Here is a 17,818-nt window from a genome sequence, read left to right on the forward strand (position 1 = left end):
GAAAACCTGCAGATGTGTCTGTATAGACAGCGGAGGGAAAAGCCTGCAGATGTGTCTGTATAGACAGCGGAGGGAAAACCTGCAGATGTGTCTTTATAGACAGCAGAGGGAAAAACCTGCAGAGCGGAGGGAAAAACCTGCAGATGTGTCTTTATAGAGAGCGGAGGGAAAAACCTGGAGATGTGTCTGTATAGAGAGCAGAGGGGAAAACCTGCAGATGTGTCTGTATAGACAGCGGAGGGAAAAGCCTGCAGATGTGTCTGTATAGACAGCGGAGGGAAAACCTGCAGATGTGTCTTTATAGAGAGCGGAGGGAAAAACCTGGAGATGTGTCTGTATAGAGAGCAGAGGGGAAAACCTGAAGATGTGTCTTTATAGAAAGCAGAGGGAAAAACCTGCAGAAGTGTTTTTATAGAGAGCGGAGGGAAAAACCTGCAGAGCGGAGGGGGAAAACTTGCAGATGTATCTTTATAGAGAGCGAAGGGAAAAACCTGCAAATGTGTCTTTATAGAGAGCGGAGGGAAACTTCTGGTTTCAACTGTATGTATATATGTTATCTGTTTGTTATGCACTTTTTTTTTTTAAAGTCAATAAATGTTTTCACTTCGTTGATGATACTAGTTGATACTATCCCCTTTTTACGGCCTTTGATTTTATAATCACTTTTTGCTTAGAGGATTTAGGCACCACCCAGTGAGCACTTTTTACTGTTTAGGTTTTGCTCCTTTATCAATCATATATGTAATACAATTGCGTCGTTGTGCCGACCTGGATTCTTTCTTCTTTTCTTTCTATGCACCTCTTCGTGGTTGGACCCAATTAGCCACATCAGTTTTAGGTGACAAGTGGCTGGCTAGGGGCACAGCTGGACACTACACTGTAGACCCCATAAGTATATAGGGATCCAATATACGGATCCGTTCTTGCAGGAACTGAAGATGAAGTGTCCGGGAAACACAAGACTGTGGTAGCCGTTCCTTCTCCGCGCTCACACCTGCTGCATTTCCTCGGGGGGACACTGCTAATCTAATCCAAATAAACTGCAAAGTAATTCAATTACAGTGAAGCCCCCTCCTATCATTGCGTATGTAACGTAAATCTAGTATATGTATATCATAGAGGAGTAGCAGAGCCGAGTCAGTCATGTAATAATAGTGATTGTGCTGCGTGTAGTGCGACTCTGCGATGTGCTATCAGTGTTTTTCTATAGTGCTACCTTTTCATTGTTTTATTCCCATAACTTCCTTTTCTTCTCTTACTTACTCCATGTAGCATAGAACAATCAACCTCCTTCTATACGGAAACAGTCAGTAAGCAGGCACGCTCATTGCTGCTGCTGCCGGCTTTTAGTTTGGCTTTATTTTTAGACTAACTAGGACCCAAATACATGAAGAGCTCTCACAGGACACATCCACCCAAGATTTGTGGAAAATCAGCACCAAATCGTGGTTGTCCTCACAGGTTTCATAGAGGAGACACCGCACACTGCAAAGGGTAAAATCCGCACAGAAATTGGTAAAATTGCCAATATATTAAATTTGCAATATCAGTCATTTTCCTTTTCGGATTTCACCTGTAACATGTGGATGAGAGATCGTGCGGTCATTGTCTGAGATAATAACATTCTGCACAAGTGACAGCTCATCCAGATCAGAGGGATAATATAAATGCATACGCCGCTCCCCCTAATGGCGGCTGCATCCCCCTCTATTCTTAGGGAGGATGAGGAAGACTTACTTTTGGGTTAGGCCCTCATCAGGTCACCTGTGACTCCAATTACAGCAATAGTACAACTCGTGCATGAGCAACAGTCAGGTGGCCTGGGGCGTGTCCGCAGTAAAAACTAAAAGGGAGTGTGTCTCCAGATTATTGGTCTGTAATCTGAGAGCAGCATGAAGTAAAGGCTGGGACCCTGATTCCAGCGAAGTGTCACTTACCGAGCTGTTTGCTGTCATTTTGATAGAATCACTGTTTTCCCGGCTGCGGGTCTAGCAGAGTGCAGAATAAAGAGATCTGTATAACCCCGCCTACACCACTGATTGTATTTACATGGAACAAAATTGCCAAAGCGTCCAATCCGTGGTGGGGGCGTGGTTGGACCAGGAGGCACAAGAAACCGAGTCCTGTGGTGATAATCTCCAGCTGATAAAACACAGATTTTTATTAAAACACAGCCCAGTAAGTGACACATCGCTGGAATTAGGGATTCTGCCCCTACATTAAGCAGATCTCAGATTACAAAGCAAAAACCTGCTGACAGATTCCTTTTAGGCCTCCTTCACACGTCCGTGTCTCCGGTAGGTGTTTGGTCCGTTTCCTCACGTGCCAGAGACACGGGCACACGTAGACCCATTAAAATCAATGGGTCTGTGCACACGTGCGTGTTTTGCCATGGACCGTGTGTACGTGTGGAGCATACATGTGACCGTGTGCTTCACACGTAGACATGTCAGTTTTTCTCCGGCATCACGGGTCTCACACGGACTGCACGGATGTGATCCATGTGACACGCACCGGTGAAAACACACGTGTCTGTAAAAAAAAAAAAAAAAGAATTTCTATACTCACCATCTCCAGTGCTGCTGTCTCTGCCGCTGCTGGCACTTCCCTGCTCATTATGCCTGGAAGCAGCAGCAGCAGTGGGGAGTCGGCAGGACCGGAGACCGAAGATCAGCACCATGGAGAGCAACGCCAGGGACAGGTGAGTAAAAAGTTCCCGTTCTCCGTGTGTTATCATGGATAACACGAAGAACACACGAGTGCCATAAACACTGCACACGGAGGACAATACGCAACTTTGACACGTCCGTGAAAGACGCGCGTGATTTTCATGGACGTGTGAAGGGGGCTTTAAACAGTGCAAAATCCCCCTATTTTTCAGGAGTCTAGAGGTCAGACCATCACCAAACTGAAAACATATCCTAGTGATATACCATCATGTTACAAGCACTACTGTGGAGAAATAGCACAACAGGGTCTGACCCAATAAAAGAAAAAGGGAAAGAGAGCAGGGCGCTCACGTTGTGTGGCTGTGTGACACAACCAGTATAAAAGCAAAAACACAGCTGCCGCAAAATCCACGAGCCGTAAGCTGGAGGTGACTGATAGAAGCTGGAAGAAGCAAGGAATGATCTGCGCTGCTGTAGATAAACTGAAGATCCAGTCTGTGAAGTGAATGGAAAGGTGATTACGCGTTTCGGTGCCTCTTCTGATGGAGTGGGGTTTGACTCCGAAACGCGTAAATAAAGCACCTTTTCATCCACTTCACGGACTGGACCTTCGGTGTATTTACAGCAGCGCAGATCATTACACGCTTCCTCCAGCTTCTATCACTCACGTTACAAGGGAAGACCCCTGTAATCTACTGCTATAACAAAAACCGAGATAAAACAACAGTCTATGTGCTACAAGAAAGAAGGATGAAATATGACAAGCGCAGCGGTCACGTGTGACCGGGGCACGACATGAATGTGCTGAAGAGGAGGAATTAGGAACTTTTGGCTCTGGATATCAGAACTCAGCTATGAAGTATTCTGTGTGCTCATTATTATGTTATCTCCTAGAATGAATCATGTTTTGTCACTTTTATAGTGTAGAGGCCGCCTGCCCGGGGTGCAGAATGAGGCAGCAACGTTAATGACAGAGAATTTTTTAATGTTTAACCCTTAGGGACACGGCATCTCTGGATGGAGACATTTTTCAGATTTCACATGCCAATTATACATGAGTCGCGCCAATCCGAGCGTCCAACCTGCTCGGTTTCAGTCCCGAGCATGGTAGTGCTCACTCATTACTAGCGATAAAGATCATTTTTATATGTACATTGAACCACAAATCATATGTAGGTTGCACCACAGTCATATGTAGGTTGAACCACGGTCATATGTAGGTTGAACGACAGTCATATGTAGGTTGAACCACAGTCATATGTAGGTTGAACCACAGTCATATGTAGGTTGAACCACAGTCATATGTAGGTTGAACCACAGTCATATGTAGGTTGAACCACAGTCATATGTAGGTTGAACCACAGTCATATGTAGGTTGAACCACAGTCATATGTAGGTTGAACCACAGTCATATGTAGGTTGAACCACAGTCATATGTAGGTTGAACCACGGTCATATGTAGGTTGAACCACGGTCATATGTAGGTTGAACCACGGTCATATGTAGGTTGCACCACAGTCATATCTAGGTTGAACCACAGTCATATCTAGGTTGAACCACAGTCATATGTAGGTTGAACCACAGTCATATGTAGGTTGAACCACAGTCATATGTAGGTTGAACCACGGTCATATGTAGGTTGAACCACAGTCATATGTAGGTTGAACCACAGTCATATGTAGGTTGAACCACAGTCATATGTAGGTTGAACCACAGTCATATGTAGGTTGAACCACGGTCATATGTAGGTTGAACCACGGTCATATGTAGGTTGAACCACGGTCATATGTAGGTTGAACCACAGTCATATGTAGGTTGCACCACAGTCATATGTAGGTTGCACCACAGTCATATGTAGGTTGCACCACAGTCATATGTAGGTTGCACCACAGTCATATGTAGGTTGAACCACAGTCATATGTAGGTTGAACCACAGTCATATGTAGGTTGAACCACAGGCATATGTAGGTTGAACCACAGGCATATGTAGGTTGAACCACAGTCATAACTGAAACAAACTTGTGTAAGAGGCTTAAAACTGCGTGAGGAACAGACAAACTGTACTACAAAAGGTGAGGTTGTGGAAGACCGTTCAGGTCACAGACCATATACCATGACAAGACTGAGCACAGCAGCAAGGCATAAGGTAATTATACTTCATCAGCAAGGTCTCTACCAGACAAAGAGTTCAAAGACTGGGCTTCAAGAAGCTCTTTTGACGAAGCACCAAGAAACGGCAAATGTTGAGTATCGTAGACGCAGTTGTCGGCCAAGGAAACTTAGTGCATCATGATTACTTCCCTTCGAAACTGGAAGTTGTCGAGCAGTGGCATCAACTCAGAACTGGCAACAACCAGTGGGACCCGCTACATCCATTTGCTGATCAGAAAAGTTTATATTTTACTCCACCGGTGGTTCGATGGAAACACTGAACAAAACTGCTGAGTGCAGCTCCCATCTAGGTGTAGTGGATGCTTGTATGCCTCTGGGTGCTGCAGCAAGGCCTCGATGCAAGGATAGGAGCGGTGTCAGTTTTTGTAATAGTCAGCAGCAGCCGCTACACTTTATTTGTAGCTGCTAGGCGCAGCACCATTCTAAGGCCCCTTTCACTCATCAGTTTTTTGCCATCAGTCACAATCCGTCGAATTTTGGGAAAAAAAAAAAAAACTGATCCAGCGACTGATGCCGCTGGATCAGTTTTTTCTCATTGACTTGTATTCGCGACGGATTGCCTCAGGTTTCAGCCATCTTTCGACGGATCGGTCGAAAAATGTTTGTCCGTCGGATGGAGACGTCCACAGTAAACATTTTTTGTGTCCGTCGAAAAAACGGACAGCGACGGATCTGTCGCCGTCCATCATTTGGTAGAATGGAAGCCTATGGGCGCAAGATCCGTTGTCATCCGTCAAATGACAGAATCCGGCGACGGATTCATTTTTTTCTAACCGAGCATGCTCCAAGTATTATTTAGCTCCCAGCTAGTTGGATCCGTCGAAAAACGGATCCGTCGCATCAGTTTTGCCACAAACAAAATGAATTGTGACTGATGGCAAAAAACTGATGTGTGAAAGGGGCGTAAGGGTTTACATCCGGCCGCCAAAACAAAAAGCAGCTGATAGGTTGGGGGCACCGGGGATCAGAACCCCAACGGTTCTGCCTTCCCTTATTAGGTCACCAAATACCTATGCTCAGACAATCCCGTTCATGATTTTCCTGCCCTCGCACAGTTTATCCAGCTTGTGAATGGGGTCTTAAAAGAGCTCAGATCAAGTTGTATATACGGTAACAATCACTGCTCGTTTTTGGGCAAAAATTGGCCTTGTGAAACAACATTTATGAGCAGGCATTCATCTGACTTAAAGGTTATAGAGGAGAACATTAATGGCAGAGGGGAGGGGGGAATCATAATTCCCAGTATCAGTGTAGGCACAGTGCATAGAAAATCCCCTATGAGTTTAAGAAGGGAAAATCAGTGCAGGAATGAAGCTGTGCTGACACATGAGAGTTAGTGACAAAACAAGAATGCAGTGGAGACACCATCACATGTTTCTCAACGCTGGCAGGAAAACTAGCCAGGTCTTTCACCAGGAAGGAAAAACCACGGGAAGGGCAGTCTCCAGTCAAGGAAACCGCCTATACCAAAACATGGTATCTAGCCACAGACAGCTGTTTCGGGGTATTTGCCCCTCATTAGTGTGGAGTAGGAAACTGGCTAGTGGGAGCAATGCCTAGTAGAAGACTACATAGGTAAAAAGATGGTTGACCTCGGGGAGAGCTAGTGACGCACAAGGCTCACATCCAGCCTGTATTACTGGGAGGGACACATCAACATGAGAAAAATCAAGCTGCAAACTACATATCAGGGGGTCTGTAAAATAAAGAAAGGATTGAAGATTGCAGGCTGAAGCTTAGTGCAACTTTTTTAACTCAAGGTAACCACTAAGCTATGTAAAATACATTATTACCATGTTACGGTTGTCCATGGCCTTCAAGGTTTCCTGTGCTAAAAAGAGTCAGAACCAGATCTATAGAACAATTTATGGTAATATAATAGTATATACAGGCTAGGGGGCCAAAATCACACAAATCGGACCCTTTCCACTAAGAAAATATCTGTTAGACTATTTATCGGACACATGGAGCCGCATATGAGCTGAGGTACGTCCTGATCGAGTTTCTTAAGTCAATTAAAAGCCGGGTTAATTGAGATGGCAGCTGTGCTACATGGACACATTCACTTCTCTCCTAGCAGCTTAGATACAAATCTGATTTCCCGTATCACTTTACTGTCTGCCGAGATTTTATACAATTCTCCCATTTATGTGATTATTTATACCATACTTTTAGGGCTTGATTGACCGCAGCCGTATAACGGAGGATGGATTGATTTATACAATGCGCGCAGAGGTTACAATAGATTATAATTTCCCCACTCTGCACTTATACCAGCACCGCCACTGGAAACAGCACTTCTGTGGTTTATTCTTCCCATTGAAAAGTTTTATTTTGCCAGGAAGGGTTGTATTATGACGTGCCCTAGTGGTAGAAGTGAAGCTTTACTATATAGTCTGGCTTTTATAGTCCGGTACCTCACCACCTTCACACATTGATGCCTTAGATACTCCGCCTGGAAGATCTGTATATATGGCCGGCACAAAAGGAACATTGAGGAGAAATGAGAGATATATCTGTGTGTTCCTTTAAGTGAAATCACGACGGTACTGTCATTACTGAGAAAATGAGCTGGTAAAATCGACACATATCCCTCAGAATCTGCCTCCAGAGCTTATTATAAATTAAAGAGGGTGTTACCAGTGTGAGACATGTAGATCAAGAGAGCAAACTGTCAGTCAATACATGTCTCACACTGGTAACTCCCCCTTTTCATTTAAAATAAGCCTCAGAGGCAGATCCTCAAGCAGATCTATGTCCGGCCTATAGATCTTAACCGTTAAATTTACATATTAAGAAATCGTGGACTTCTCTGGAATAATACATCGGATCGTAGATAACAAGGTATCACTTTATCAGCTTCCTAGGACCTTCATGCCAATAAAGACGGCTTAGGAGGGGTCACCGTACTGACAGATTCCCTTTCAAGGATGGATTTTTGTTGCATGATGTATTATTATACATCATGCAACAAAAATCCAGCCAAGCTATGATATTCGATCAGGGGTGGGAAAAGTGTGGCATGCGGGCCACATCCGGCCCTTTGCCTGTTCCAGATCAAGACAGCGAAGGGTTAAAAACAGTGGATCATGGGCTGCACCATGCCCTCCCTCGCCGCCCGTATTCTGCCACTGCTGCCACATGTCACCGCTATTTGCATCCACACAAAGAAACTATATGGGGGCTCACACTGTATATAGAGGGGCTATGTGAGGGCTCACATTGTATACAGAGGGGGCTCATATTGCACATTGAGGGGCTATGTGGGGGCTTAAACTGTATATAGAGGGGCTATGTGGGGGTCTCATACTGTATATAGGGGCTCATACTTTATATAAAGAAATTATGTGGGGCTCATACTATATATATGGAGCTGTGTGGTGGCTCACTATATAGGGTCTACACTAGGCTCATGCTGTATATAGGGGCTGTGCGAGGGCTCATACTGTATATAGAGGGTGGTGTGAGGGCTCATACTGCGTACAGGGGCTGGTTTGTATTTTCATAACGTATATACAAGGGCTGTGAGGGATCACACTGTATACAGAGTGGTTATGTGGGGGCTCACATTATATATAGATGGGCTACGTGGGGGCTCATACTGTACATAGGGGGCTTGGTAGGGCTCATGCTGTATAAAGCAGGTTATGTGGGGGCACATTCTGTACATAGGAGGCTGTGCGGGAGCTCATACTCTATATAGGGGAGCAGTGTTTGGGCTCTCATGGTATATAGAGCAGCTATGTGAGGGGCTCAAACTGTATATAGGTGGCTGTGTGGGGCTCATACTGTATATAGGGAGGCTATGTAGGGGTTCAAACTGTATATAGGGGAGCTATGCGGGGCTCATACTGTGTTTAGGGGCTGTGTGAGGGCTCATACTGTATGTAGTGAACTATGTGAGGGGTCATGCTGTATATAGGGGGGCTGTGTCTGGGTTCATACTGTATATAGGGGGTGTAGTTATTTAATTCTGCTCAATAGTAAGCGATAAGCATTAATTATAATTAATTGTATTACACCATGTTCCAAATTATTATGCAAATTGGATTTAAGTGTCATAGTGATTAATTTACTTTTTTTTCCAATGAAACTCATTGATGGTTTTGTGTCTCGGGGTTCTTTGGATCAGTGAAATCAATCTCAGATACCTGTGATAATTAGTTTGCCAGGTGAGGCCCAATAAAAAGGAAAACTGGATGTTCCACAATATTAAGCAGGTCACAGTTTTCAATTAACATGGGAAAGAAAAAGCATCTCTCTGCTGCCGAAAAGCATCAAATAATGCAATGCCTTGGACAAGGGATGAAAACATTATATATTTCACAAAAACTTAAGCGTGATCATCGTACTGTGAAGAGATATATGGCTGATTCTGAGCACATACGTGTTAGTGCTGATAAAGGCATAATGAGTAAGGTTTCTGCCAGGCAAGTCCATCGGATTAAGAGAGCAGCTGCTAAAAAGCCATTACAAACCAGCAAACAGATATTTGAAGCTGCTGGTGCCTCTGGAGTCCCTCAAGGTGTAGGATCCTTCAAAGGCTTGCTGTGGTGCATAAACCTACTATTCGGCCCCCCCTATCCAGTGCTCACAAGCAGAGACAGTTGCAGGGGGCCCAGACACACATGAAGACTAATTTTCAAACAGTCTTGTTTACTGATGAGTGTCGAGCAACCCTGGATGGTCCAGATGGATGGAGTGATGGATGGTTGGTGGATGGCCACCGTGTCCCTACAAGGCTGCAACGTCAGCAAGGAGGTGGAGGAGTCATGTTTTGGGCCGGAATCATGGAGAGACATCTGGTAGGCCCCTTTAGGATTCCTGAAGGTGTGAAAATGACCTCTGCTAAGTATATAGAGTTTTTGACTGAAATTTCTTCCATGTTACAAAAAGCAGAATGTGCCTTCAGGAGCAAAATCATCTTCATGCATATTCATGCACCATCTCATGCTGCAAAGAATACCTCTGTGTCATTGGCTGCTATGGGCATAAAAGGAGATAAACTCATGGTGTGGCCACCATCTTCCCCTGACCTCAACCCTATAGAGAACCTTTGGAGTATCATCAAGCAAAAGATCTATGCGCGTGGGAGGCAGTTCACATCAATACAGCAGCTCTGGGATTCTGACATCCTGCAAAGAAATTCAAGCCGAAACTCTCCAAAAACTCACAACTTCAATGGATGCAAGAATTGTGAATGCGATATCAAAGAAGGGTTCCTATGTTACCATGTAACTTGGCCTGTTAGGATGTTTTGGATTTAAATAGCTTTTTACTTCAGTGAATGTGACCTCCTAATGCTGCAAATTCCACAAATGAACATTTTCACTTCTTTAAAACATATAAAATGTTTAGAAACTCTACTGTGCCTAATAATTTGGAACAGGAAGATTATACTGTTATCATTGGGAGGTTTCTACAATAAAATTCGATTTATACTCTAACGGGTGATTACTTTTATTAGACTGACTGTCATTTGCACCAACCATATAGGAAAATCAGAGAAAAATATCATTTGCATAATAACTTGGAACATGGTGTATTTAAGGGCCTACAAGTAGAACTCTAGCCACACTGACTTCATTGATGAATGCTCTGTAGGAACATCGATCTTGTGCAGCCTAGAAGGTCCACCAGGGTCTTCTCCGCCATTTTGATTGTATCCAGGCATTGGGTTGCTGGTCTTCCTCTGCGCCTTGTTCCTTCTATTCGAACGACCAGACCGTCCTCCAGTGATTGCTCTCTTCGTACGATGTATCCAAAGTAGGCAAGTTGCAGCTTGATGATCCTTGCTTTGAGTGACAAGTCTGGCTTGATTTGTTCCAAAATTGATTTCTTTGTTTTTCTTGTCAACCATGGTATTGATAACATCCTTTCCAGCACCACATTTCAAAGGCATTGATTCTTCTTCTGGTTTGTTCCTTTATCATCTAGGTTTCGCATCCTTATGTTACCACAGAAAAGACCAGACTATGTACAAGCCAAGACCAGACTATGTACACGCCAAGACCAGACTATGTACACGCCAAGACCAGACTATGTACACGCCAAGACCAGACTATGTACACGCCAAGACCAGACTATGTACACGCCAAGACCAGACTATGTACACACCAAGACCAGACTATGTACACACCAAGACCAGACTATGTACACACCAAGACCAGACTATGTACACGCCAAGACCAGACTATGTACACGCCAAGACCAGACTATGTACACGCCAAGACCAGACTATGTACAAGACCAGACTATGTACAAGCCAAGACCAGACTATGTACAAGCCAAGACCAGACTATGTACACGCCAAGACCAGACTATGTACACGCCAAGACCAGACTATGTACACGCCAAGACCAGACTATGTACACGCCAAGACCAGACTATGTACATGCCAAGACCAGACTATGTACAAGCCGTGTCTTCATCACTAGTGATATGTCCCTTGATTTGAGGACCTTGTCCAGTGACTTCATTGTTGATTTGCCCATTGCGATTCTCCTACTGACTTCTGCTGTTGTGCTGAATCTTTTCTGATCTTTGGTCTATTAGTTTGGTCGTCCACACCAGTCAGTTTCTCATGTGGCCCCTCGAGAAAATTACTTCCCAACCCTTGTATTAGACTGTATACCACTGGAGAGGTTGTCTAATTATAAGGAAACCATTTCTATAAACAGTACGGCAGCTATATGCAGAGAACAGAATGCACACCCACCTTCTGGGTCGTAGGTTTGGAACATTCGTCTTGCTTGTTCTGACGGCGACTCTGGGGCAACTAGCGTCAATTCCTGAAAGATATAAAACATCACCAATTATAGCACAGAATTTGACATTTCCTAGAAATGCAACCCCTGAATTTTTCAGCAGGATAAATGATGTACTCCGACCATAAATCCAATACGTAAGATGGAAAAACTTGAAATGCATGAAGCGAGATAAAAGGACTAAACGTCATAAATAGCCTATAGCCGGCCCATGGTTTATGTATGAGAATATGGAGGAAATCTATACATTGTGAGACGCATGGTGACAGATCCACAGAGGAGATCAGCTCCATAAATAACGCAGGGATTTATAAGCGGGAGGTGAAAAGGACAGAAAGAATACAAAGAACAGACACGGACTGAGGTTAGAGGGAAAACTAACTCATCAAAAGGGACGACTTACAGGCGAGAGCTCTGGAAATTGTCTAAGGATCTAGAGGTGGCAGAATTGGACAACAAGCGACCAAAATGTATTTATGTTACATGGTGGAAGTCCTGACGAATGAACACAAAAGGGGCAAGAATGGAAGCCCTAGAGTTCAGGGCTATAACTAAACTGAGTGCCACCCAGGGCCTAAGGCCATTTATAAGACCAATACCACGCATGGGGGGCCATGTTGGAAATTTTGTTTTGGGGTCTGCAAGCTTAAAGTCCTGCCACTGACCAAGATACTAATTAGGAGGTCTGTAGACATGAAAGTGGATCAGTCATGGATGAGTCATGTTGAAATCCTTCTCCCCTGATTACTACTGAACATAACATGATCATATCTTGATCTTATTGTATTCTGAAGGATTTTGTGCACGGCTAGCTTCAAGCGCTTTTAGCTGAAAGACCCCCTCTACCCCTGTATGTACTTGCATGCTTGGCCCTGATATGTCCAATTTTTCTACCCCTACACATCTCCAGTTGGAAAAAAGTCAGGACAAGCCTATAAACTAGATGCGTCCTTTGCAGGTCCACTTGTTGAACAATTATTTAGGAGTATGATCTCTTTTTTGTGGTCTGCTATCACAGGGTAAATGGAGACAGGACGGGGGGTCTTCGGCTGGCCCTAAGACTGTGACCCTGCGCTGTTCCCTTATCTCGAAGGTAGGTTTCATGGTAACCATGTCCGAGCCCCCAGCGTGACCCTAACTCCTGTCCGGATCCTGATCTTAATCCCCCCTCTCCCACACCCTTGGGGTGGGCTGGAAAACACAAGTAGAAAACCCTACAAACCGACACAGACAAGGGAGAAAGGAAACTCCTACACACAGCACTCAAAACGCACAGGAGAAATGATATGTGTACCGGGGAACAATGAAGAAGGGGAGGAACTAACGCATAACAGGGGAACGCTCACACCACTCAGAGGCGCAGCATGGATCACAAGTCACAGGAAAAGCTCCAAGACCGGAATCGCTGAAGTAAAAACTGAAGCTATCATCAGCGCCTCCTAAAAGGAGGCAGTGCCTTAGGCCGGTTTCACACATCTGGCATTTCACCGGATCCGTCACACTCCAGTACAGTGCAATACAGTACAAAGGCATCGTGGCAAGCTCTGGTCACATGACAGAATGGGACCGGAGCTTGCCGCGATGCCATTGTATTGTATTTCACTGTACTGGAGTGTTACGGATCCGGCAAAGCGGCAAAATGCCGGATGTGTGAAACTGGCCTTAAATGGAGAACTGACAGCTACACTTGGCAATCAGAAACCTAAGCTCTTAGGTCCTACTCGGCAGTCTGCAGGACTTATCGCCTGCAGATCTGAAGACCAGTGAACCTGAACCAGCCGATGCCCGGCTCTGGCTGTACAATCCAGAAGCCTCAGGTTGCTTGTCAGTGTGACCAGAGTCTGATGCCACCGTGCCAGCTGTTATGTGCAGAGCTGTACATCGCATGACACCAGCAGAGTAGTTTGCTGTTTAGAAGGACTGAGAAAGAGGAACATCACAAGAACGGCCTTTTGGGTAAAACAAATTTGCAGCCTGCAGATTGCCACTTTGGGGGCCCAATTGGTGCCACTAGTTCTGTTTTGTAAGCAGATCATGATCTATTCGAAAAGGCTTCCCTCTAGAGATGAGCAGGATTGGCCAGCGAACTAATGTGAATTGGGACACCCTGATAGTTCCCTCTAGGGAGTGAAGGCTTGGACATGTTGGGTTTCACCATGCTCAATCCTCTATTACCCCACCCAATCCTCTGGCAACAGGAGAGGTTGTGCATGGTTGACCTAAAACGTCATCTTCAGAGCCCACAGTAGTGACCAAAAGCACCAGATGAGGTTGAGCTCCAGCATTCACGGCTATAGACAGGCAAGCGTCCACCAAACGCCCCATGTTCTCACGATGGAAACAATATGTCGAGAAGTACAAGCTCCTCTGACACGGACATGTCGTTTTATACAATATCTTTTCAGGCCATAAAAAAAGTTAATAGCATTCTTATGGCAGATTCATTCTAAAGTTCCCAAATAATCCAAATATTTCAGTTCCCTCTAGGTAATTACGTCTTGCCAAACAAATAAGTGAATTTCAATGATTTCCACGCTTCTCGAGTTTCACAAGCTATACCCATCACACGGCACGAAATAAGCACAAAGCTCATCATCTTCCTCTACCTCATCCTAGAAAACCCCGGGAACACGAGAGCTGATGCTCTGCTTTCCCCAGAAACCTCTTACAAGTAGCTGATTTTGCGTAAGGAGTTGTCATCTTCTGAATGTTCCACCTGCACTCGCTGCCTAAAAATGCATTTGGGGTGTGTCCATGTACTCTGAGTGCACACGCCCCCAATACGCTGCCTGGCTAATTTGCATATGGCTTCAACATTTGGTTTCCGGGAACTGGTACAATGACGATGTTGCGCCAAACCAGCTAAACAAAAGTGGGGGTCGGGTATACATCAGATAAGAGGCTCCCGTCTGACGACCAAAAGACCAGTGACCGAGCCGCAGCATCGGATGCTGCAAATTGATTGGCACCATCTCTTTTTAAATAACATCTCTACTGCTTTTTTTCTCAATCTTCCCTGTTTTCCCCTAATTTCCAGGGTCTCGTAGCATGGTGGCCAAGTAGCTAGCACTACCGCCTAGAAACACCGGGGTCCTGGATTCTAATCTCTCAATTCTCTCCAGAGCTGCACTCAGAATTCTGCAGGCTCCTTATTAGGTTTGAGATCGCATCTCACAGTTTTCCCTGCTACTTCAGTGTCTGTACAAATGCATATTTAACCATTTTGTTTCCGGACACATTTCAGTATCTTAATGTATAGGCCTGCATATGGCAGCATGAAATTCCAAGCAGCAACCCCCCCGAACAAATAGGTGTCTCCGGTTGGTCAGAGATCCCTAGCCATGTTTTAAAACTCAGACGTTGACTTAAAGGGTAGTCACTAGTGATGAGCAAAGACGACCATGCTCCGAAAAAATGCTAGAGTTCCCCATTGACTTCCACTATACTCGGTAAACGAGTCGTGCCCGTCTGAACGACTGACTGCTCATTACGAGTACAAAGCATAGTAGTGCCCGCTCATCACTAGTCACTAGTACCGAGCACCCGAGCATGGTAGTGCCCGCTCATCACTAGTCACTAGTACCGAGCACCCGAGCATGGTAGTGCCCGCTCATCACTAGTCACTAGTACCGAGCACCCGAGCATGGTAGTGCCCGCTCATCACTAGTCACTAGTACCGAGCACCCGAGCATGGTAGTGCCCACTAGTCACTAGTACCGAGCACCCGAGCATGGTAGTGCCTGCTCATCACTAGTTACGAGTACTGAGCACCTGAGCATGGTAGTGCCCGCTCATCAGTAGTCACTAGTACCGAGCACCCGAGCATGGTAGTGCCCGCTCATCACTAGTACCGAGCACCTGAGCATGGTAGTGCTCACTCATCACTAGTTACGAGTACTGAGCACCCCAACATGGTAGTGCCCGCTCATCACTAGTTACGAGTACTGAGCACCTGAGCATGGTAGTGCCCGCTCATTACTAGTTACGAGTACTAAGCACCCGAACATGGTAGTGCCTGCTCATCACTAGTTACGAGTACAGAGCACCCGAGCATGGTAGTGCCTGCTCATCACTAGTTACGAGTACTGAGCACCCCAACATGGTAGTGCCCGCTCATTACTAGTTACGAGTACTAAGCACCCCAACATGGTAGTGCCCGCTCATTACTAGTTACGAGTACTAAGCACCCGAACATGGTAGTGCCTGCTCATCACTAGTTACGAGTACAGAGCACCCGAGCATGGTAGTGCCTGCTCATCACTAGTTACGAGTACTGAGCACCCCAACATGGTAGTGCCCGCTTATTACTAGTTACGAGTACTAAGCACCCCAACATGGTAGTGCCCGCTCATTACTAGTTACGAGTACTAAGCACCCGAACATGGTAGTGCCTGCTCATCACTAGTTACGAGTACAGAGCACCCGAGCATGGTAGTGCCCGCTCATCACTAGATACTAGTACAGAGCATGGTAGTGCCCACTCTTCACTAGTTACCAGTACTGAGCACCCAAGCATGGTAGTGCCTGCTCATCACTAGTCGCTACCTATAGATGGCTTTTAGATAGATGATTTGCATATATTTTTCCCAGCAGGCATTGCTTGCACCACATTACTTTCCTAAGGAGACCCAGTACCCACTCTGCAACCAGCAAAGGACAGTATTGAATACGGCTGTACAGGAAAAGGTCCTCCTAACGCATACATTATATTCCAAGCTTCTCCACGAAATAAGGAGATCCCATCTAGATGTAAGACGTAAACAGAGGTTTAGAGGTGATCTTGCTCTTTACACGAGGGTCAGTCTGTGTAATTACCTCTCTCTTCACACGTCTGCTCTGTTTGGACTATGCCAGGTCACGCTCATTGCTTGTTTCAACAAACCATTGAAGTAAAAGTGAGAAGTGATTATGGGATGACATTGGCTCTATGTGACGCCTGCCACCTGCACACAGAATAACATGCCGGTCATCTATTACCCGTACGGGCCCATGCAGTGGCTCAGTCTTGGAAGATTTTCATGGGTTTGGAACTTGGCATGAGTTCATCACATATAAAAATAAATAATGTGAGTACATAAGAGTCATACATGGATTTGGGGCTGCCCCAGTTATATCAGAGGGATTAAGAGAATCAGGTTTTTGCTATGTAATCTGAGAGCAGCATGATGTAGTGGCAGAGACCCGAGTCCAGTGTCACTTAGTTGCGATAGAATCATTGTTTTCTTTTCACACTAGGTATGGGGAAGTACCACAAGGACGACGACAGGAAAGGGGAAACCCTGTGCTTAGGGAAGGGGGGAGATCGTGACCTCTGACGAAACCTTCTGCTGTCCCCTAGCTTCCCTGACCTCCCTAGATAGGTTCCGTACCTATGTGTCGAGCAGGATACCGGACCCTGACTGACCCTAGAACTGAGCTCTAGGTTGGGAATGGATGGGATGAGCGCTTAGTCAACCCAACTAAGATCTAAAGGAGACACTGGGATCACAAACTGGGGGAAAGTACATCAACAACTTATCTCTAGGAAGACTCGGGGAGAGGTACAGCAATGAACAAGAATGTTTCTTCAGATGGATACAAGACGACTAATTGCATCAAAGGCCTGAATACATTTTTAACTATCACCAGCAAAGACCAAGGGGAAATGAGTATTTAAAAGGACACCAAGGAACTGCTGATGATTAATAGCTGAAAGGCGAGGAACTCTGCAGGGTCCTAAACAGAAAGGGATAAACCCCAAGCAGAGAAGAAGAGAATGTCAGGGAGCAGTTTGTGTAGCCAAACACTTCAACCTTCTACAGCCGGACACCACAGGACTGTTTGTCAAGCGTGACACACTCGTGACACTTCTCTGCTGCAGATCTAGCAGAGCTCAGAATGCTCAGCCCTGTGTAATCCTGCTCACAACACTGATTGGCAGCTTCCTGTGTACATTATATAGTGACAAAAAGCTGCCAATCAGTGGTAGGATTATTGCTTGACTAGGAGGCACGAGACACCCAGTTCTGTAGTGATAATCAAAAGAATACAGCAGCACTCTCTAAAACAGAAGATATAAGCAACAATGGAATATATGAAACTTAAAATGCATTAATGCTACATAAAATATAATACAAAAAAATGGCCAATTTGTGAGCAAAGTACCTTCAGTTTTCTAAGATATTTTTTGTTGCATTAATGTATTTTAAGTTTCATATATTCCATGTTTGC

General features: G+C 45.1%; 1 protein-coding gene across 1 annotated transcript in view; it reads right to left on the reverse strand.

Annotated features, from left to right (window-relative positions):
• The window catches only part of MINDY3 (MINDY lysine 48 deubiquitinase 3), a 201,060-nt gene that overhangs the window by 17,998 nt on the left and 165,244 nt on the right, over positions 1-17,818 (reverse strand). The window contains exon 12 of the mRNA XM_075315624.1: positions 11,560-11,632. Coding sequence (XP_075171739.1) covers positions 11,560-11,632 — 73 coding nt within the window. The remainder of the gene's footprint in view (positions 1-11,559; positions 11,633-17,818) is intronic.

Source organism: Anomaloglossus baeobatrachus, chromosome 6, assembly GCF_048569485.1.
Source record: "Anomaloglossus baeobatrachus isolate aAnoBae1 chromosome 6, aAnoBae1.hap1, whole genome shotgun sequence".
Taxonomy (NCBI): Eukaryota; Metazoa; Chordata; class Amphibia; order Anura; family Aromobatidae; genus Anomaloglossus; species Anomaloglossus baeobatrachus.